Below are 21,941 nucleotides of genomic sequence, written 5' to 3'. Positions count from 1 at the left end.
AAGGGAGCAGAATGCCAAAGGATTGAAGGCGTCTAAAATTTCAGAAAAGTTTTCACAAATTTATTGATCTAGAACTTAAATTGAATAATTCACAACAAAGAAATTATAATATAAAACTGTGGGACAAGAGTAGCTCTTTAAAAGACAAGATGGACCCTACTTACTTACGTATTGGCTTTTCCAGTTCACAATAAAATAACAAATCACACAAATAGTGCACATTAGGTACCGCTTTCATCACAAAATCTCTTTTCACAAACCATACCTCAGTATACAAGACGCATTAATTTTAATAGTTGAAAGCAATTTAATTATTTGTTATAGGATACACTTGATGGTATTAGATGCCTTGAATTTTATTTCTTCACTTACGTATGATTTCACCTAAATTTGCTTACTACTTTATGAGGATTTCTACTGGGTGTGATGTCATTTAAAGTTAGGTTATCAATGACTACTACCATTGACAGGCTCTCTGGTTATAAACTCAATAAATCTGTTACACTCATTCCTACGAGATCAAATTCAAAGCTTATCTTATCCTTGTTTTAGATCTGATTACAGTGACGGATGTTTACCATTTGGCTTCCACTGATCAATGAGAGAACATATTTCCAGAGGAATATCAACAGAAAATTTTACCTATACCCATGCTTCTCTGTCAAAAAATCTACATTCGAAAATCGAAAAGAAATGAATACACTAATAGACTGAATTAAATTGATTGACTTTGAACCAGACTTAAGGTTGTCTACAGGGTGCATTGAATCCTCACATACCTACATGGCGTACAGAAGCACTAAATCCTTCTTTGCAGAAATAACTCGGTGGAGAGAGAAAATACAGAACATTCAAAATGTACTTAGATAAACAACATCCAAAGAAGGGACGAAAACGACTCTATAAAATGATGTTGTATTTTGGGAACTAATGAGTGGGCCTGCTATACTATTTTGACTTGACTAGTTAACACTTTTCAGCTAAAGAAAAAACTCTATTACAAGACCTAAAAAATAAGCTAAAAGTAACTGTGCTTCATAGCAAGGAGTAAGTTTACTGGCTTCTTCATGTCTTTACAGCTTAGTCAACACTATCATGATACAATGCCTCCTGGGGGAGGGTAAGAATATCAATGCTCAGTAGTTTCAGTGTTTTGATTTCTAAATGAGACTTTAATTATTCTGAAGAAGAAAAAACAATTTGTAAATTCTCATTTGTGGCAAATGCATCTACAAAACTGATGAATTGGGAAAGTGATTCACCTAGTTCTTACGAATGAGGGGATCTTTACTGATACAAGATTAATTTACTCAGGACAGAAATCTCTTAAAATCAATATACTAATAACTCAGATTGGAGCTTGAATTATCTTTAAAAAATCCAAATTTTTAACTTTGTCAATATATGAGTGACAGTTAAATTCCCTCTTCATTTTATGAGACAACTTTTTTTACGTACTTATTCTTTTTAATTTTAAAATTTTATGATCTTGAACTAAAAATTCTCAGCCTTCCTTGTTTGATTCATGGGATTGAAAAGAACAACTAACTTGTAGAAAATCCAATGGCACCTAAGATAATATAAAATTGGGATAGTTTCTTTAAACTCTATCTGCAGATCTGAGATAAAAAACTACGAGGCACTGAACTAATTATAGCATCTTCATGAAATAAGAGATCCAGATCACATTAATGCATTCTTGACAAATGAGTGAAAAATGATAACAAAGATTAACACATTTCGTTCTTTAGTTACTTTTTACTCTGATTTTATGAAGTAGCCATGACTATTTTTATTTTAAAATTAAGTAAGTATACATAATTATTAAAGGAGAAATCAACTCAAAAATTGGTGTTGGTGCCATGTCCTGATCAACAAAGAGTAAGAAATGGACGTATTTATGCTAAGAGGAACTATAAGCATAGAGTTTGCACGCAACATAGTTCCTTTTAGCATAAATACGTCCAAATGGCAAAAGTAAAAACTCTTTCATGAGCATTCCCAGTCAAACCAGAGGTATTTTTGCAGAGGGGTGGGCGAGCATGTGACAACATAAGATAATCAGAGTCGATAGTATTATCATTAAGGTACCGAGTTTTGCTTCACCTTCCGTTTCAAAGAGTGCCTAACCAAAGAACTTAGAATTTTTCAATTGAAATCTCTTTATCTGTAGACAAACCCATGGTGCTGACATTTTAATTTTTGTAACGGCAGTTGCAAAATTTCTCTGAATACATTTCAACATATTTTCATCACAGAACAGCAGTACTCGAGGGGTGGATAAGTATCAGCACTTGATTGTAGGTACGCACATAAAATACAATTCTGGAAAATTTAGCAATGCCAATTATGAAGTTCCAAAAAACAGAAGATGGTGGTAAAGAGCCCTGTATATAAAACCCAAGGGTAAAGCACAGGATACATTTTTATTATTTGATGTGATGTTCTTTACAACCTCCTAAAAGAAGGTTGAAAAATTGAACTTATTGCGTGTCATTTTGAAGAAAAACCAGGCTAATAAGAGAATTTTTCTGCAATTTTACTCACAGTATTTAATAGAAATGATGTAACACTAACTGTGTTACTTTGGGAGAGCTCTCGTTTCCTTGCCAGCGAAGGAAACGAGATAGACTAAAGAAATCGAATTCCTCCTAATGATAACAGTGTGCAGCACAATGTCCGTCATATCAAATGCTCCCTAATGGCTGCCCCACACATTCATGAGCAAACATGTGCAAAAATACCAAAAATTCGCTTTCAGATCTGCTTTCCTTTACAGTGGCATTAGAAAAATATGTTTTTCAGGGATCATCCAATTTTAGAGGTTGTAAAAAACATCATAAATCAAATAATGATAATGCTGAATCATTTAGTATTACATTTTGGCTTCTGTGGAGCTGTCTCCAAGAGCTTTCATTAAAAATAATCTTGTTGCATTCTTAAAGCTTTCAAAGTGGTTCAATTTGTTTTATAGGTTGATGTCCCCTTTAATAGGGGCTGATAAGTCATGTTTGTTTAAAATCATCAAGTTATTACAAAAAAACCACGGGCAGATATTTACATAGAGCTTGGTACTAGTTTACATCAATGATAATTTTTAAGTGTAATTAAGATTGATTCCATAAAAGAGGGATGGACTTAAATAGAAAAACTTTGGAAACTTTAAAGGCCACAATAGAATCATGACATTTCAAAATAAGCTTTGTCAACATTTATGCAGCCTCTGGTTAGAAGCATTCTTCATTTAGAGTAAACTTGGAGGAAGTTTCCTTAAAAATGAGGCCAGTAGTATTTTAAACCTCACAAGATGAATCATCAGAAGACAATGAAGGGACAAACGAAATGACAAAAGACAGTGCAGTTTAGGAAAGCTGAAATAGCAAGAGCTTAAAGCGAAACAGCTTTTGCTGAATATTCCCACAATTTTTCCGCAATTTCTGGAGAGAACTGATGTCGAGATTTGTACACTTCACAGTCTCGATACATTAAACCAGATTCAAGATTCGGATCTTCTGAGATGGCACAGTGCAGTACAGTTTGACATCCCTGAAAAGCACAATTAACTTTCATCAATGTAGGTCAGTAAAAAGATGAAAAGGCTGAATCTTGGCATACATGGAAAATAGGAGAACAGGCACAGAGAGAACCAACCTCTAAACGAAAGTTAAGGGAATTCAGGAGAAACTGACAAGAGACAAAAAATGAATGAATGAAATAAATATAATGAACAAGAATGATAAGACTGTAATGATGAATGATAAGAAAATGAGAAAAATAAGGAAGATACTAAATGCGATGTGAAACAATAAAAGATGAATGACATAAATATGATACAAGGCATTGAACCTCTACCTTTATAGGTGATATAAGGTATAAAGTATGAAAACAATATTGGGGCGATATCGCTGATGTCAGTAGAAACAGAATTTTTACATTTTTGGAATCTTTACAGCCTCTAATTTTAGAATCCATGTAGAGTCTCAATGTTTGACATAAATTTATTTGAATGGTGGCAAGTTTTGTGTTGAAAGAACTAGAAAATTTTCCTGACCGCAACGCACACAACTTCAATTAAATACTTCACTTGTTCCAAAAATTTGTGGAAATTGTGTGGAAGATATGTTGAGTAGATGTAAAACTAGTATAATTAAACACATTAAGTACTGAAAAAAAGGCGTCTTCAAGATGATACAAATGGTTTTGAAGTTGAATAAAATCACTTTATTGAAATTTGCTGCCAGCAACTTTTCTCATACATTCAAGTGATGTGGTATGAATGTGATAAAATGCTCTGAGTATGATTAAATGAGGCAACTGAACTTAAGTTTTACATCAATATGGTAACTGCATGAAGTATCAGGAGTAAAAACATTTATTAAAAACATTAAATATAAACATTCATAAGTTTAAATAGACTAAAATTAGGTACTCTAAGTTATACGCATTTTTTCTCACATCTATTAAAAAAATTAATGCCATATTCAGTTTCTCTCGTCAAAATACATACAGGTTCCAAAGTTCATGAGAATCTATCAATGAACACACTTAGTGCCGATTCTGAGACCTGCAATATCTTAAGAGATTTAATTTCAAGTTCCTTCAACATCAAGTCTCGCTTATCTAGTGATAAAGTGCTTCATTATGCTTTTGAATATGGTGAAATTGCTACTTTACCCTTTAAGGGTGGTTTTTACATAATTGCATATTTGTAAAAAAAATTAGGAAAATATTGAATCAACCTCATATTTGACTACCAGTGTCCAGTGAAAGATGAGACACTTAGCCAAAGAATCACCAAAGAATACCATTAACATCGCAAAAACTAAAAAGCATTGTAGGATTTCTGCTCTCGCACTACTTAAAATTGGAAAGAATGTAGGTCATGAACAAATCAGAGTCGTTTAGCACAATTAGCGGTAGCATCATTCTGAATTGAATCTTTCAGTTCAAAAACGATCCAACATGTGGTTTTTATGATGTTCATTTGTTTGCATATAGAAACACTCCTTTTGGAAAAGCACACCTTACTGCCAGAGAATCCATTCCTATCCAAGCAGGAAATGCACGGAGTAGCAGTGGATTTTTTTGTACTACAAGGATAAAGTCCCAACTGTTTGTTTGTCATTCTGGTGTAACCATATGGTCAAAAACAATTTTTACCTTTGGAATAGGAAAAATCATACTCCAAACTGAAAAGCACATTCTAAATATCTATCATTCTAAAAATAAATAATAATGCAGCTGGCTTTACTCACCTGTTCAGCAGATCGAAGATACAGGAAAGCTACGGGTAGAGCAAAAATGTAGTGGTACCATTTCATGTTCTTGAAAAGATTTGTGTAGCAAAGTCCTGGGCACACTGCAAAGACAGAGATATCTGTTCCGACCGACCTTTTTGTTAACTCCTGGCAAAAGTACATGTTAGCCAGCTTTGAGTTTTTATAACCAGCCCTTGTATTATTTTTTGGCCATCCTTTCTCAGCATTAAGGTTTTCAAAATCGATGACTCCTGTTTCATGCAGAGTTGATGTGACAATCACTACCCTGAAGGAGTAAAGAATGAAAAAATACTCAGAGCGATAGAAAAAAAAGGAAAGAATGAAAATAGAGATGCAATTTGAAATAGATGTCAATGTTTGACTGTTGACGGTTCCTCATGTCAGAAATCAAGTAAGGAGAATTATGTAAATGAATCAATTAAGAGCTCAGCACAGAGCATTAGATATTATTGATACATTTTAAACTTCAAAAAGATACCTGACAGAATGCTTATTCATAAAGAATTAGTTACAATTGACTTCAATAGACTGATAGACAAGGTTTATATCTTTCAGGACATTGCACTACATGCTTCCTCATCAAAATTTTCAGTTGAAAACTAATAAAGTAACTCCTGTAAGAGATTTATATTCGCTCACTCATCATCTGCCCCCCCCCCCCCCCCCCCGGAATTCATGGTGGGAAAAACCTTTGTTGAGGATGATTATCTCTTTTAATAAGGAGTCCTTTATGAAAACACCGTGTTAAATCAATTAGTATTTTCTAAAATTTTCATCATGGCACCTCAAAATACGTCCAAATAGAGTTAAAACTTCAACAATTTTCGGGGGGTCTGGGGGGCCAGGCATCCCCTGGCAAAATGACTGGCGCAGACCAGACCTTTGAACCAGACCAGTAGCTTGGTTGGTTGGTCTCTGTGCGATTACAATTTTATCCATTAAAACTCTGTACCTAATACTTCCTCTATTTCTATGTTTGATAAGAAAACTGGATTCCACAAGAATACACAGAGAATTAAGCCCCTGCTTGAGCCTGCATAAGCCCCTTTTCTGTTCTGATCCCTCACTTATATAAAGTACATTGATTTTAGTCTTTTTGACATTTAGGAATTTTGCATTTAATAAAGAATCCGTTCCAGAATTTGGCTTGGGCAAAAGATGGAATTGCTCCTTGTGGGAAGTGGTTCAATTATCACAGTAGGTGCAGTGGCAAAGTCTGAAATTCACTTTGTCCCTTAGAATTATCATGCATTCAACATCTATTGCATGATATTGTAATCAAAGAACAAGTCTGGAGGTGATTTAATGCTTATTATGACTAGTGGTCTATTTTCTATGTATAGGTACTTAAAGATTTTAAAAATTTCAAATGAAATTAAAAGAAGGTTGTGGAACCACCAGGAGGGACCACCAGGTCGAGGTGAACTGTTTGGGAATGGAATTACTCAATGCCTAACAGTTCACATTATTAGATTCCATTTGTACTACCCAATGACTTGCATGCTTACATTTGAATGTGAACATTTCTACCTAACACTTAACAATCTCAAGAGGTCCACAGGACCATTAAGATGCATTTACTGAAAGGCCGAAGCAAACAGTATCAGATAAGTTTGACGATAGCTTGAAAAAATCTTTGCCTAAATATGATTAAGAGGTAGGTATCTAATCATTGTAACAAATGGTTGAAGGAAAGCAGATGCTCACCGACTGGGTGCTGATTTTTTTAGTTGATCAAGCAGCAGATTGGTCAAGAGAAAATGTCCAAGATGATTTATTTGAAGCTGCGATTCAAAACCATCTTCAGTTCTTTGAATCTCATTGGTGTAAACTCCAGCATTGTTGATCAAAACATGGACTTGGGGAAAAGTGGATTTAACCTCCTCAGCAAAACTTCTGACTGATGAGAAAGATGCTAGGTCAAGATGCATGGGGATCTAAAAAAACAAGAGAGTTCAACTCATAATTGTGTAGATGAATTTGATCACTAAGTACAGGATTTCTACAATTTCATTGTTTTTAAATTTCATGACTTTTCCGAGACATAAAACTTTCAAATTACTTAACTTTCCCTGGCCCTCAAATTAATCTTTCACTTAGTTATCTTTTTTTCTCTCTTTAAAGATACTAACTTTGGATAAATTTTGCAGTTCCACCTCTAGAGAGTCAAAATAAAGAAAAAAGGCAGTCAAAAGTTGTTCGTGCTTATCCAAACACCACAGTCTGAACTTGCCAATCCGATGTGTTACTCTTGAAATTACCTCATATCCCCCCGATGCTGGAAACTACCTGAATTTCCCAGTTTCCTAGACCACACATTAGCAAGATTAAAAGCTGCTGCACACCACTCGTGACTGCAGCACACATTTCATTCAGGAGATCTGCACAGTATACAAGTGGGTTTGCGCCTCTCTTGCTACGCAGGGGTGCAGAAACTTCTCTCAGAATTACCACAGAATGGAATGGAGAACAGCAAATCTTTCACAGTGTTCATAATACCATTGAGTGAATATTTTAAAGGTATTGTAACTTGGCAAATCTCGAGTTTCCCCTAGTTACTTATCCTGAGCAGTGAAGTTCAAGTAAGGTATTTACCAGTTCGCCTGTGGTCACTGAGCGTCGGATTTCCTCAACGACAGCTTTGGCGTAGTTCATGTTCCGACAAGCCATGATGACTCGGGCTTTACGCTTGATTAGACCCTTCACAGTCTCCTTACCGATACCAGAGTTTGCCCCAGTAACGATGAATACTTTGCCTTGAAGGGATTTGTTGACCGTGCAAACACCCCATTTCGATACCCGGTATTTGCGTATGGAGTATAAAATGGCGATCACAGTAGGAACGACGATGTAGACAGCGGTGGCCACCATAGTTAACTGAGTAAAGATTTCACGATGACACAAATGGAGATATTACGTCGCCACGAAAAGATATGCCGAGGAATGCACTAAAATGGTAAATTGATGAGAAACTCTTCACTCGAATTGAATGTTCGCCCTCTCGTCCTTCGTTTGTTTACAAAACTGTTGTATTGATAAGGGAACCGAGTTAGTATAAATCGCATAACACGGTAATTTATATACTGGGTGTCCGATGGTAAATTGGCATACTATCATCAAATTGTTGTGGTTGGTGGGTACCGAACATCAAAACTGTACTCATGTTATGATTTGTTTGCATCTCCCAACAATTTAAAACTATCCTCATTTCGAAGAGGCAGCAAAAGGGAAATAGAGATAGCAACAATTTACATTTTATTATTGAAATGTCGATATTCTGAGATACTGAAACACATCTCACCCTCGGACCCTCAAGGAAGAACGAGAAGAGATGGTGATCATTAATTAGGATGAGTAGCCAATAATGTGACTAGGAGGCCCGAGAGTTGTTGATTATTTTGACGTTCGATACCAAGCGACTTTTTTTAATGTTCACAAAAGATAATTAGAACAAACCCAACGATATGATGAGCGCCGCTGAAGTTATCTTTCCTCTCACGTATTTTTGTTGCCTTTCTCCATGCGCCATGACCATTGAAGCAGCAGAAAGCGCTTTTCAGGATAGGTACTAAAGTGTACAAATAAGTGCCCAATGATGAAATGAGAAAAATTTTAGGAGGCAGAGACCGAAGTTTTTGCTGAGCTGTGGGTCTCACACGCAACAAACTCAGGTCTCTGGTAATTTTGGATGGACACAGCGATAGCCAAAAATGTAAAACCTCAAATATGAGGCTATTTTCTCTACTTCCATGTCAGCTGCGACATAAGTTACTAGATTATTAACGACATTAAGATGTACGGACAATTTCACTTACCTCTGCTCAAAGATAGAGTGATGGATTGTTAGTTACCAAGGATTTGGAGCAATTGCCACTAATTAGGTGGCTTGTTTTAGAGGCTGCCAATAAGGGTTCTTGAAACCAAGCAAACCTGCGGTTGACTTGCTGTTATTCATTTATGCCAAATGCTGGGTTTTCAAGAAACTTTCAGTGCTAAGACTTCCTTGCGGAGACCTCCTTATGACTCCCGTTAACTCTTGAATTCTCAACTGGAGTTAGTGGGTCTTTCAATTTAAAGTGTGAACAAAACTAGCGTCGAGCAAATCAAGCTGCAGACCTCCACACGTATTGAAAGGAATGAGACGTAACAAGATGATTCATGCAGGATGAACAAATTGGCCTGACTAAATTATGATAAGTAAACTGTTGAGATCAAACATCAGACCTTTTGGAAGATTTTAAATGAAAAAATGAGTAAGCTGTTCAAGTGACTCGGAAAAAACAGATACGAATGAAGTCAAGGACAGGGACGCAAGACACTTCGGTGCAGGAGCTCCACATGGATGAACTTCGACGGATATCTGGAGACACAAATTCTAAAAGAGCTGACCCACTGACAAGACACTACTGAAATTGTAGGACTGTATCTTTAACTTATTTAAAATTATTAAAAATTGGCCTCCGTCCTAATCAGGACAGACGAACGGTCACTGCCACACAGATTGACACAAAATATTGGGGACTCCTAAACGGGCTGCACACAGTTCTTCACTAGAATTTTTTAAATTTTATATGGACTCAACAATGTCAGAATGAACTAAGTTCTTCTCAAAGACGCTTAAAATTTAAGCCAACAGACTGTTTACGTTACCCCAAAAAGCTGGACAGTCTGTGGATAGTATCGATAATTGGCAATCCACCTTATCTAGATGTGAAATATATGTCTTTGGAAATATTAGTGCAGAAATAATTAATAATCCAAATGAGAATTATTGGTGGTATTAGGTAAAAAAAATTCCTTACATTATTTGTGAGAAAGAAGGGCTATGAAATTATGAATGATCAGAAATCAGAGTGAATTTCGCGATCGCCCAACAGTTTGACAAACTGGCAAATTATATGAATTATCCTCTCACCATCCATCTGTATATGATTTATCTGATTTCGACGGGAGTATACGATTTATCTTGTATACAATTTATCTGCCCCCAAGGGAACCTTACCAACCTAACCTAACAAAACAACGAAAACTCATCTACGAACAGTGGCGCTCAGCAAAGCTCAACGTTGTCTTTGAAGACGTCAGTTCTCTTCTGTCTTCTCCCAAAACATGCGTGTGCCGCTTCGGCAACCGAGACTGTGAAGTGTAATTTACTCATTAATATCTTTTCAATCCTTTTACAAATCACAGCCTCAATATGGTTAAAAAGGTGAGTGTCCATTCTATTTGAATCTCTGCTATACCCTATAAATCGTAGTCGCTTCATTTTTGTCTGCATACACATTTCCCGAAGGTCTCTGTCGTCAGCCTATTTTAGGATGTCATTTTCTCTCATGCCTCCCGCAGGCAGAACCTTTCCTCCACTCATGTCCAGAAATGTAGTTCTTAATCTCAGGCTGATAGTTTTGTGTCATTAGGAGGGTCATCCTGTCCAGGCTTGTCATCTGTAAAATTAGGAAACACGTCGCAGAATTCTGACTGACCGTGACATTATTCTTCTCTACAATGACGAAGCCTGTGACTTGTTGACTGATGCCCCATAAGCTGGGTGATTCAGGGCCTTCCATTCAACCTTACCAGTAATACTGCTGGTAGAACGTCAATTTTTAGTTCCTTCAATCTTCAAAGATCGTCAAGTATATGGTCTAAACTCTGGGCATTCATATATGATCATGAATGTCATCAAAGAGTTGAATTCATTGACGTATAATACAATCTAGACCGCGCATTGGGCCCGACTTTAGGCGGGGAAGGTAAGACAGCTAGGGGGGTAAAGACGCGCCTTCAGCCTAGTTGATACCGCCGGATATACGAGCTAAGTGTACCCGTATCAGGCAACGGCACTGGCAAGACTGGCATTTCCACGAATTCCACCATTGTCTCGCCGGTACACTTGCTGTGTGTTGCTGGGTTGCCTATCGTCTCGCTTGAATTTCGTAATGCGCGGTCTAGATTGTATTATACGTCAATGGTTGAATTGGAGGCGAACATTATTGCTTGTCAATCAAGCATGTTTGTTTAGACATAGTCCCATTCTGTTTCCTTCATCAATACACCCATGCTTTCATGCCTAGGGTCCAATTCTGAATTTGACCTGTTCGCACACTGAAGCTGCATTATTGAAGTAAATTGTCTGGGACCTTGTGGACACTCAACAATCCCTCTAGGATGATTGGACTGTTGAGCTGCGTCTGTAAACAAATACCAAACGGTATCGGACAAGTTTACTATGACAACGCTCCTTTCAACTACAGGCCCAACATGCTAGACCAAGTGCTACTTAATTTCCAGGAAGTCATGTGGTCATTTGCCGATACAAGGCTGGAGGAAATGATTTAAACCATCAGTATGACAGGTCTAAGTAGACTCAACTAGGTACTCGTGCTAAGTACTACTTAGTTCAGAGGCAGAAGTAAAATTAGCGCTACACGATTAAAAATTTCTAAATTCAGAATCATAATTAATTTTGCATTGTTTCAGCCGAAGAAGGCAGTAACGAAAGCAAAAAAGGTTGCCCCCGCCCCTCTTGCTGAGAAAGTCAAAAAGAAGGAGAAGAAAACTAACCCACTCTTCGAAAAGCGGCCGAAGAACTTTGGAATTGGTAAGTTTTGTGCCTACTCAGTCAATTTTGTATCATGCTCCTTTTTCTAGGAGATATCAGGGTCTTATTAGCCATCCTTACATGTTTAGTATCTTACCAACGGCCCAAGGAAAGACTGACTTGGATAGTCTAATTCAACCTGAAGGAATTTACTGCTGAGAGTTAGAACTGGGAAAAGGAAAGAAGAGACAAATGTCACATCCAAATATTGCACCATGCAAGAGATATCTACATGCTAACCAATGGGCCAATGGATAGTTGATGCATCCAGACTGATGTGACTTTTGTCTCTTCTTTTCTTTTCCTAGTTCTATCATCCTTCTTGAGCCTCTTACCCTTTCGGAAGCCCTCCAGAACCCCTGTCTCTTCATTGATTTTTTATTAAATTGTTACAATACATTTAAAATGCCGGTTGACAAGATAAAATCATCATAATAGTACTTCTCATGGTGTTTCGGGATCTATCTAAACTCAAAAATCTACTGAAAAAACTTTAAAATGCCGGGTGACAAGATAAAATCATGAAAATAGTACTTAATTCAAATAGCCCTCAAAGGCAGATTCCGTTTGTCCTTCTGTGTCTCAAGCGCCTGTCCTTCTAAGTCTCTGTTAAAGTAGCAAGAATATGTTTAGTCTATAGATTTTTGAGTTTAGATAGGCCCCGAAACATCACAAGAAGTACTATTTTGATGGTTTTATCTTGTCAACCGGCATTTTAAAGTTTTGTCATTGTGTAACTTAACAATGATGTTTTCTTCTTTAGAGAGGATGTTATGATGATGTTGATTTTGAATCTCTTCACGTAATGATTTTTCTGATTCCAATCTTAATTCTGAGCATCCATCATTCTGAAAGAACCCAAGCTTCTATGACCATAAATAATCAATCAAATTACAGTAAGAGCTCTACCACCAGACAAAACTTTACATGTCCTCCATAATGAATGATCCCACTTGAATTATTTAAGTTGCTTATTCAATTAATCTGGCATTTTTAAGTTTTGTTGTAACTGAACTATGTTTTCTACTCAAGTAAGGATGTTATGATGATGTTAATTTTGAATCTCTTCACGTAATGAATCTTCTGATTCTAATCTTAATTCTGAGCATCTGTCAATCTGAAAGAACCGAAGCTGCTATGATAATAAATAGTATAACAAATTGAACAAAGAACTCTCCCACTAGAAGTAACTTTATATGTTCACTATTATGATCACACTTGAACTATTTAAGTTTTTATCATTCAACTCTACCTATTGCATTTTAAGCGAATTTTCCCTCTCAAAATTCTTAAGTTATGTAATTGTATCATTTCTAGGTCAGGATATTCAGCCGAAAAGAGATCTAAGTAGATTTGTCAAATGGCCCCAATACATCCGCATACAGCGACAAAAGGCAATCCTGCAGAAAAGATTGAAAGTTCCTCCACCAATCAATCAATTCTCTCAATGCTTAGACCGGCAAACTGGTAATTTTCTTGTGTTATTATTTTTTCTAAGTATCTGTCATCAGTTTGAAATTGTCAGTCAAATATTTTTATGTTCTTTCAGCAACCTCTAGGATGGTTTAGGAGTTTCTTTCAGCCCAACAAGGCTTTTAAATCCAACTTGGTGAACAAGGCTCATTGAATAGTTACTCAGATCAAAAATAAGGCAAATTGCAAGGGCACTGCAACTAGGTAAATTAATTTGAAAAATGGAAATTTTAACTTTCTGATCTTTGCTATAGATAAAAATTTGAACCAAGTAGTGAATTTTTTAAATACCTTCTGTGTATTCTTAACTTTAATGAGAAAAGAAGTGTTTCAAAAACCACCCCCCTCCCTTCTCCATCTTGATTTTTGGTATAGTAAACAGGGTTGCGACGGTCAGGGAAAAATGGCCGAGACACCTTTATTTGCTCTTCAGAATGGGTTTGATGTTTTCATCAGAAAATTTTGCCAGAGAACTACTTAAAATTTTGTCTTTTTAACCATTTGGCATAGCTTAAGTGTCAGGGAATTTTACCCAAATGTATCGGAGAAATTGGGGAAATTCATTTTCTGAATTCTTTGGCAACCATGTCTTTCATTTGGTAGTTGTCTGTGTTAACCGCAAGTAGATATCTAGATTAGACGAAGTAATGAGGCAAAGTCTCTGACCGATTTTCTCAACTTTGAGCCCCTCTCCCCATGCCAGTTTTTTTGGAGGGGAGGGGGCTTAAATTTTGGGGAAAGATACCCCCCTCAGTTCACTTTTTTCATATACCTAGAATCAGGCTGGAAACTTTCTTGCACTGTCCTGACCAGAAGAAGCTCATCCTTGTCATGAATTGCAGATCTGAGTTTTGAGAAGAAATTTTCATCCATGCATTTCTTTAACATACACTCACAGTTAACTTTCTTGTTGAACATAACAGAGTTTAGATAGAACTAGCTATGATGATGAATTATCTTTCGTGGTTTCCACCAGAGGGAGCTTTCGCTTCTTGTGATGGTTTGAACGTCTGAGCTATTAAATTTAACGCTGCTATCATAATCTACTTTATGTGATGTTTCCACAATCTGTTAACAATGATTATCATCATTCTTTCGTGGTTTTTACCAGAGGAAAGACCTATTTCTTGGAATGGTCTCATTTTTGGAGTTTTCCAGAGGAAACGTTTTAAAAGTGCTCAATCATCATACGAGTTTGATTAAAGTGGGGGTACAGAAAATTCTCTATCTTGTCCCTCAGAGGGCCACGTACTAATGTTGAATAAGGGGAAACTTTTAAGAGTCTAAAAGCAAAGAAAAAGAAAGAGATCACTACTTTTGAAAATATGGGGAAATTTTGTGGAGAATCGGTAGGTGGGTGCATGCATGCTTGAAAGTGGGGGCGCTTAGAAGATTCTACTCTTCTACATGATAAGAGTAGAATGTTCAATCTCACAAGGTACTTTTCTCAGTACCACAGCAATGATGATGAATTATCTTTCGCGGTTTCCACCAGAGGGAGCTTCGGCTTCTTGTGATGGTTTGAACGTCTGAGCTATCAAAATGTAACACAGTAATTCACCCTTTGCATAATGCTCCATCACACGTGTTTCTGCTTTAATATCTTGGTGATGATTCTTGCTGTTTCTCTGTGGTTTCCACTAGAGGGAGTACCCCTTCCTTGTGAATGTCCCTAAATTTGAGCTATCAAGAAGAAATTTTTTGAATATCAGTAATCATCATCTTGAAAGCTATCTAGAATAGAATACAAGCTCTGTCGGTATGTCTTTTTGCACTCCAGCATTGATGTTGGATTATCTTTCACGGTTTCCACCATAGGAAGCTTTGGCCTCTTGTGATGGTTTGAACGTCTGAGCTACCAAAGTATAACATGTCAGTTCACCTTTGACTCAATTCTCCACCATGTGTAATCCTGTTTTAATATCTCAGGGATTACGTTTGCTGTTTTTTTGTGGTTTCCAACAGAGCGAGTACCTATCCCTCGTAATTGTCTTAAAATTTGAGTTATTAAGAGAAATTGTTTCGTGTGTGAGTGATTATCATAAGAGCTTTCCAAAATGAAAAATTAATTTTCTGTAGGTATATTTTCTAGTACTAAAGCTATGATGATGAATTATCTTTCGCGGTTTCCACCAGAGGAAGCTTCGGCCTCTTGTGATGGTTTGAACGTCTGAGCTATCAAAATACAACATATCGGTTTAAATCTGACGTATCAATATATTGCATGTTATCTAAATATCTCAGCAATGATGCTTGCTCTTCTTTCAAGGTCTCCACCGAAGGGAGTACCTATTCCTTTTGATGGTCTCAACTTCTGAGCCATTAAAAGAAAACAATGTATGTGTGAAGCTGGTGGGCAGATTCATGGGGGTAGAAAAGAAGGGGCTTGGAAGATACTGAACCTTTCTAAGGAAGGCATGAAATGTTGATTTTCACTAGATATTCTCAGCACCACAGCAATGATGATGAATAACTTTCGCGGTTTCCACCAGAGGAGGCTTCGGCTTCTTGTGATGGTTTGAACGTCTGAGCTGTCCAATGTATCAGTTCACCCCTGACAAATCTCAGTGTCTGAGCTTTTATGAGAAAACGTTTTGAACATGAGAGATCATCATGAAAGCTATCGAAAATGAAGTACTCATTCTTTGTAGGTTTTTTTCATAGTACCACAGTTATGATGAAGAATTATCTTTCGCGGTTTCCACTAGAGGAAGCTTCGGCCTCTTGTGATGGTATGAACGTCTGAGCTGTCCAATGTATCAGTTCACCCCTGACAAATCTCAGTGTCAGAGCTTTCATGAGAAAACGTTTCGTACATGAGTGATCATCATGAAAGCTATCGAAAATGAAGTACTCATTCTTTGTAGGTATTTTTCATAGTACCACAGCTATGATGAAGAATTATCTTTCGCGGTTTCCACCAGAGGAAGCTTCGGCCTCTCGTGATGGTATGAACGTCTGAGCTGTCCAATGTGTCAGTTCACCCCTGACAAATCTCAGTGTCAGAGCTTTTATGAGAAAACGTTTCGTACATGAGTGATGATCATGAAAGCTATCGAAAATGAAGTACTCATTCTTTGTAGGTATTTTTCATAGTACCACAGCTATGATGAAGAATTATCTTTCGCGGTTTCCACCAGAGGAAGCTTTGGCTTCTTGTGATGGTTTGAACGTCTGAGCTGTCCAATGTATCAGTTCACCCCTGACAAATCTCAGTGTCAGAGCTTTCATGAGAAAATGTTTCGTACATGAGTGATGATCATGAAAGCTATCGAAAATGAAGTACTCATTCTTTGTAGGTATTTTTCATAGTACCACAGCTATGATGAAGAATTATCTTTCGCGGTTTCCACCAGAGGAAGCTTTGGCTTCTTGTGATGGTTTGAACGTCTGAGCTGTCCAATGTATCAGTTCACCGCTGACAAATCTCAGTGTCAGAGCTTTTATGAGAAAACGTTTCTATGTACAACTCCAGTCACACGAGAGCATGATGATGTTCTTAAATTGAATCTCTTCACCTGATGTGTCTTGTTTTTAATGACCACTTGAAGATGTATTTATTCTGATCTCTCTTGCCTTCAGTACTTCATTTTTCTCTCATATCGTGAGGTAACCAGGTATCAGGTTGGCAGAAATTATCTTTAGAGGCTCATTAGCAGAATTGATCTGATTATCCTAGCCATTTTATACCAGTGCAAATCTTAGTAAATTGGTGTTCTGAGGAGATGCGTCTGAGGAAATTAGCCCTTAAATGCTTGTGCAATTAAATATCTGTCTGGCAAAGTGACCTTCCTACCTCCCTCGCCGAAGGGGCGAAATGAACCACTGTTCTTATACAGTTTTTTCCCAACTGTTACCTTATTTCAAGCTACGCGTTCAGCCAAAAGGAACTAAGCCACATCATGTACTGCCAAATTTAACTGGGCAATTTAATTTTATACAATAGAACGTTTGTTTGGATTCCTTTGAAAATTTTATGGAATTTGCTTCGTACTGAGCGGATAGCGCACTGAAAGCATACAAATTTGCACAACGGTTTTCATGTACAAAATGAAATTGCCCGATTAAATTCGACAGTAGGTGATGTGACTTGATTCCTTTCTGCTTAACTTGATTCATTCCTCGTTAAACAAGATGTTTCCCAGATTAAAGGTAGCCATGATGAGGGATTCACTTTCGCGGTTTCCACCAGAGGAAGCATCTGCCTCCTGTGATGGTCCGAATGTCTGAGCTATCAAAATTTTGAAACTTGTGTAATGTTCTCATGAACGCCAAATTATAGAGGCTTATGAAGGTCAAATCTCATTTAATCTGTTCTTGAATTTCTCAGCAATGATGATGATTTTTCTTTCGCGGTTTCCACCAGAGGAAGTCATGGCTTCTTGTGATGGTCTAGACGTCTGAGCTATCCTTTAGAAAGAAGATAACATTTTTTTGATCAATTATTTGTCAATGGGTGTTGCAAAAGTAATTCTCTGAGTGAGGTGTGAACGTGATGATTTATTTGAATCTCTTCACCTGATTCGTCAAATCTTTCTTGACAGTTTGAAGATATATTATGTCTGATACCTCCTGCTCTGAAATATTTTTTTTTCCAATTATTAAAGGTAGCCAATCATCTCAGGCTTTGACAATACTCAATTTGAAATGAATTCATCGTAGAAAGTAAGAACATGTAAAGTATAATTGAAAGATTTGGCTGTATTAAATTATTCCTAACTGTATCCTATTAACCACTGTAACAAGATGTGTACCATGATGAGTTTTTCAACTTTCGCGGTTTCCACCAGAGGGAATTCATTCCTTGTGATGGTTTCAATGTCTGAGTAACCTTGAAATAGTGGCTAGTTTTTCCATATATTATTTGTGCCCAATCATATTTTGTTTGTCCTCCAGCTAGGCATATCTTTTAAAATATATTCTGTCATCAATTATTTAAAGCATTTCATTGCTGAGAAACTTTTGTGAACAATCCCTTCCTAAAGTCTGTCCCTTAATGCCAGGTTATCAAGTTTTATACATTTTCTAGGCAATGTTCAATTTTTTATGTGACATTTTTATGTGACTAAGAGTGTCGGCCACCCGTTTGCTATCGGGACTTTAGTAGGACGTCATTTTCCTCGACCGGGGGTGGCTACCGCCTCTCTTGATGTGTTGCTAACTAGCATAGGCAGATCATACACTTGTGTTATAGTGGAAAATTTGCAGTGAACTTTCAATTATTTCTCTTCTTTTTTTTCCAGCCACTCAGTTATTCAAATTGTTGATGAACTACAGGCCAACTGAACCTTTAGCAAAGAAGCGTATGCTCAAAAGTCGTGCAGAAAGGAAGGTTGCCACCAAACAAGACACTACACCCAAGAGGCCCGTAGTTTTGAGACAAGGTGTCAAGACAGTTGTCACTCAAGTTGAGCAGAAGAAAGCTCAACTCGTTGTCATTTCACATGACGTTGATCCCATTGAGGTAAGTTTATTTTATTGCATTTAAAAAGAGTTTCAATAATAAATGACAGACCCCAAAAAAATAATTTTTTGTCAATTCCTGCTGAAGAACACGCCGGCCGCATATCGGTTGTTTGGCACACACAGAACCTACCAACACCAATCGAATGGAACAGCATTGCAGGCACTATTATTAATTTGCAAGCATTAATTGTAAATTTTGTTATGACCAGCATGTTTGCTACAGCTTTTCCCAGATGGATTCGCTCCAATTTAACAAAGTCTGAAAGTTATTCTTTCTTTACTTCAGTCAAAAGTATTAGATAAAGTATCATGAAAAGTCTTAGAATTGGCTGTGTCTATTTTTTATGTAATTTGCGGTGAAAGTGTGGGTTGACTGCTAAAAGAAAATTTAACAATGATTCTCTTTTACAGCATATACAGCAAATATGGTGTGAAAAGGGACAGCTTGTATGCCTTCTGCAATTTGGAATGATTTTTCAGATATTTTAGTGAAAATAACAAACAACTTCACAGCAGTGAGATGATGAGCACCAACATCCAGTTCTAGTGCCCACTGCTAAATTACTTACATTGAAGATAGTGAATGGTCTATTGTGGCTATAAAAATTCATATTGTTGAATTTTGTTTCAACAGTGTGCCCATTTAAGGTGAATTATGATTTATAAAGAAGTAAAAATGCAAGGGCATGGGCCAGTGTATACCGCAATTTTAGAGCAGGTGGTTCAAGGAGTCAACAAGCAAATTTGGAGAATCAAGGAGAGACTTCAATAGAGAATCAATTTTCTATTAACTACCCTCACGTAGCTAAATATGTGCTTGCATGTCTTCAGCGCTGGATATTTTAGAAAACACCGAAAAGTAAAGGATGTTGATGTAATCCAGCAATCCAACATTTTTTCCTTGTGGCAATATTTTAAGTTTTGAGAAGAAGACTTTAGAAGAACTAAGATGGGAACAAATTGTGGCACGAGATTTTTCAGTACCAGAAGCTCATGTTTTCATTGAGTTGTACTACTTTAAGTCTTCTGAAAGGACTACTGATTGACCTTTTTTCTTTTTCTTTTTTACAGTTAGTCGTATTTTTGCCTGCACTTTGTAGAAAAATGGGCGTACCATACTGCATCGTCAAAAGCAAAGCACGCTTAGGCCGTGTTGTGCGAAGGAAAACTTGCACAGCCGTGTGTTTGACCCAGGTATTCAAATTTTTTACTGGTTATATTTTATGCTCCAGAAATCCATGGAAGAGCATGTATCCTAGGTTATGCATTTTATAACAAACTGCACTGTGATGAATTAATGTAATGATTCTTGATGATTCTTTTAATTTTGAGCTTTTTAACTCTGATGTGCAATCATTTTCACTCATTGATAAGTATCACCTCAATAGTCCTGCCCCTCTTTTTTCTTTCTAGAATTTTAAATTATGAGGTTAATCTAGGTTATCTCTTTCTTTCAAAGTAGATTTGCTACTATTATTGTTTTCTTCGATCTGATAGTGGCCGTTATCTGTACCATGATGAATGATTTCTGCACTGATCTTCCTCTTGATGTTTTGAATTTTGAGCTTTTTAACTCTGACGTACCGATAACGGTCAAAAAGTCATCGAAAAAAGGAAAGTTAGTCTTTTCCACCTCTCGTTTTTCTCCAAATGTTTTCGGATTGATTCAGTACATGCATGAGCCAAAATATAATACACACACACTTCGATCTTTTAGAAGAAATCAGTATGGATCGTTTTGTAAGGCCAGTTTTTGCCAGACCTTGAAACTTGAAATTTTCTCCTGAGAAACACATTCTCAAGTACTTAGTAAGCTTTAACTGATGTGCAAAAATTTTAATTTGTTTCTAGGTGAAAGCTGAAGACAAACCACAGCTCACAAAATTGTTAGAAGCCATCAAGGCTAACTTCAACGACCGATTCGATGAAATCAAACGTCACTGGGGTGGTGGTGTTTTGGGCCCCAAAGCTGCGGCAAGAGTGGCCAAATTAGAAAAGGCGAAAGCTAAAGAACTGACAACCAAAACAAAATAACTGTGACCTGTTATTTTTATTAATAAATTTTTTATTAATTTTGACAACCGGTCATTAGTTTGTCCCACTTTGTTTTGCTCTGCCCACTTTATTTGAATGAAGTTTAACATTTTAAACAGAAATAAGTATGAATGTTGTTCCAACATGTAGTAATGTGACTAGTTCTCATACATGCAAACAAATGGAAGCATAAAGTGACTAGCCTATTCGGACCAAGAATACCGGAAAAATACCAAATCGCATTATGTTAAATTGAGATACGGAGGTTTGTAGTTTTATTTCTCCCTAGTATTCAATGTTCAGGAGGAAGATTGTCAATTATTTTCATACTCAACGAATTTTTGACCCTATAAAATTAGATTGAATTCAAATTTACTCTTAACTCATATTTTTCTGCAATGAGACTTTGTATTTTTCTGTTATTATTCTCTTCATTGTCATTGTAAGAGCTCCATTAGTCGGGGGGGGGGGGGGGGGGGGGAGCGGGACATCTTTGTAGTTGCTGTGAGACGAGTTAGTCGCAAGGTATGAGAGGAGTGCCAAGCTAGATTCTGCCTCCTTTTTTTTTTCCTTTTCCAATGGTATAAATTTCAGTCAAATCAGGAAATTGATTTTGACTTCTTCAGTTGAGAACTGAAAGAATGTACTTAAATATAAAGGGGGCAAGGATCAACTAGAAAGAAGTGGAATATTTTCAAAAACTGCGTTTTTAGGTCATCACACTTAGTTGAACATTTTAACAAGGATAACCCGAGAAAATTTTTGGGATGGCTCAAGGACAGTGCTCAAAATACTAAGAAATTTGGCACTGGCTGCATTCCAATACTATGCACTTGATATGATGTCCCTTGCAACAGCAATGAGCTTTTAAAATCAAACTTCGTGTGTGCTAATGTCAAGAACAGCAGGGTAGAAAAGTGAACTTTTTGTTCTTCTTGGATGCGAGGCTGTCTGGATCACTACTAAACAAGCTGCACTGCGCGCTGCTTTATATTTGAGGAATTTGATTCCATTCGTTTGTATCATCTTTCTAGCCAGCAAAGAAATGACAGCTGTCCTCAATCACCTATCAGAAGTTGCAACATTTC

The 21,941-nt window shown here is 36.9% G+C and overlaps 2 protein-coding genes and 2 non-coding genes across 4 annotated transcripts; 3 read left to right on the top strand and 1 right to left on the bottom strand.

Annotated features, from left to right (window-relative positions):
* Positions 1 to 38: 38 nt before the first annotated feature.
* On the bottom strand, positions 39 to 8,331 carry LOC109037838 (retinol dehydrogenase 12). The gene is made up of 4 exons (XM_019052664.2): positions 7,875 to 8,331; positions 6,987 to 7,216; positions 5,256 to 5,544; positions 39 to 3,546 (listed from the first exon to the last, which is right to left on the bottom strand). Exons 1-4 carry the CDS (start codon positions 8,148 to 8,150, stop codon positions 3,388 to 3,390), a joined length of 954 nt encoding a protein of 317 aa, XP_018908209.1. The 5' UTR covers positions 8,151 to 8,331; the 3' UTR covers positions 39 to 3,387.
* Positions 8,332 to 10,338: 2,007 nt separating this feature from the next.
* On the top strand, positions 10,339 to 20,900 carry RpL7A (ribosomal protein L7A). Its single transcript, XM_019052665.2, has 6 exons — positions 10,339 to 10,488; positions 11,760 to 11,880; positions 13,198 to 13,347; positions 18,597 to 18,817; positions 19,891 to 20,013; positions 20,671 to 20,900. The coding sequence occupies exons 1-6, from the start codon at positions 10,477 to 10,479 to the stop codon at positions 20,851 to 20,853; spliced, it is 810 nt and encodes a 269-aa protein (XP_018908210.1). The 5' UTR covers positions 10,339 to 10,476; the 3' UTR covers positions 20,854 to 20,900.
* On the top strand, positions 20,101 to 20,171 carry LOC140224731 (small nucleolar RNA SNORD36). Its single transcript, XR_011899985.1, has one exon. It is a non-coding gene; the product is annotated as a small nucleolar RNA SNORD36 (small nucleolar RNA).
* On the top strand, positions 20,329 to 20,404 carry LOC140224730 (small nucleolar RNA SNORD36). The gene has a single exon (XR_011899984.1). It is a non-coding gene; the product is annotated as a small nucleolar RNA SNORD36 (small nucleolar RNA).
* Positions 20,901 to 21,941: the final 1,041 nt, after the last annotated feature.

This window comes from Bemisia tabaci, chromosome 5 (genome assembly GCF_918797505.1).
Source record: "Bemisia tabaci chromosome 5, PGI_BMITA_v3".
NCBI classification, from domain to species: Eukaryota; Metazoa; Arthropoda; class Insecta; order Hemiptera; family Aleyrodidae; genus Bemisia; species Bemisia tabaci.
Note: the sequence above shows the minus strand (reverse complement) of the source record. Positions and strands in the feature narration are given on the sequence as shown.

Excerpts from the sequence above, each read along its gene's own strand:
- LOC109037838 (XM_019052664.2), bottom strand. The coding sequence starts at position 8,150 with ATGGTGGCCACCGCTGTCTACATCGTCGTTCCTACTGTGATCGCCATT. Across the intron at positions 7,217-7,874 it reads CAGTGACCACAGGCGAACTG|ATCCCCATGCATCTTGACCT; the intron begins GTAAATACCTTA and ends TTGTTTTTTTAG. Across the intron at positions 3,547-5,255 it reads ATCTTCGATCTGCTGAACAG|GGATGTCAAACTGTACTGCA; the intron begins GTGAGTAAAGCC and ends TGTGCTTTTCAG.
- RpL7A (XM_019052665.2), top strand. Across the intron at positions 11,881-13,197 it reads GCCGAAGAACTTTGGAATTG|GTCAGGATATTCAGCCGAAA; the intron begins GTAAGTTTTGTG and ends TATCATTTCTAG. Across the intron at positions 18,818-19,890 it reads ATGACGTTGATCCCATTGAG|TTAGTCGTATTTTTGCCTGC; the intron begins GTAAGTTTATTT and ends TCTTTTTTACAG.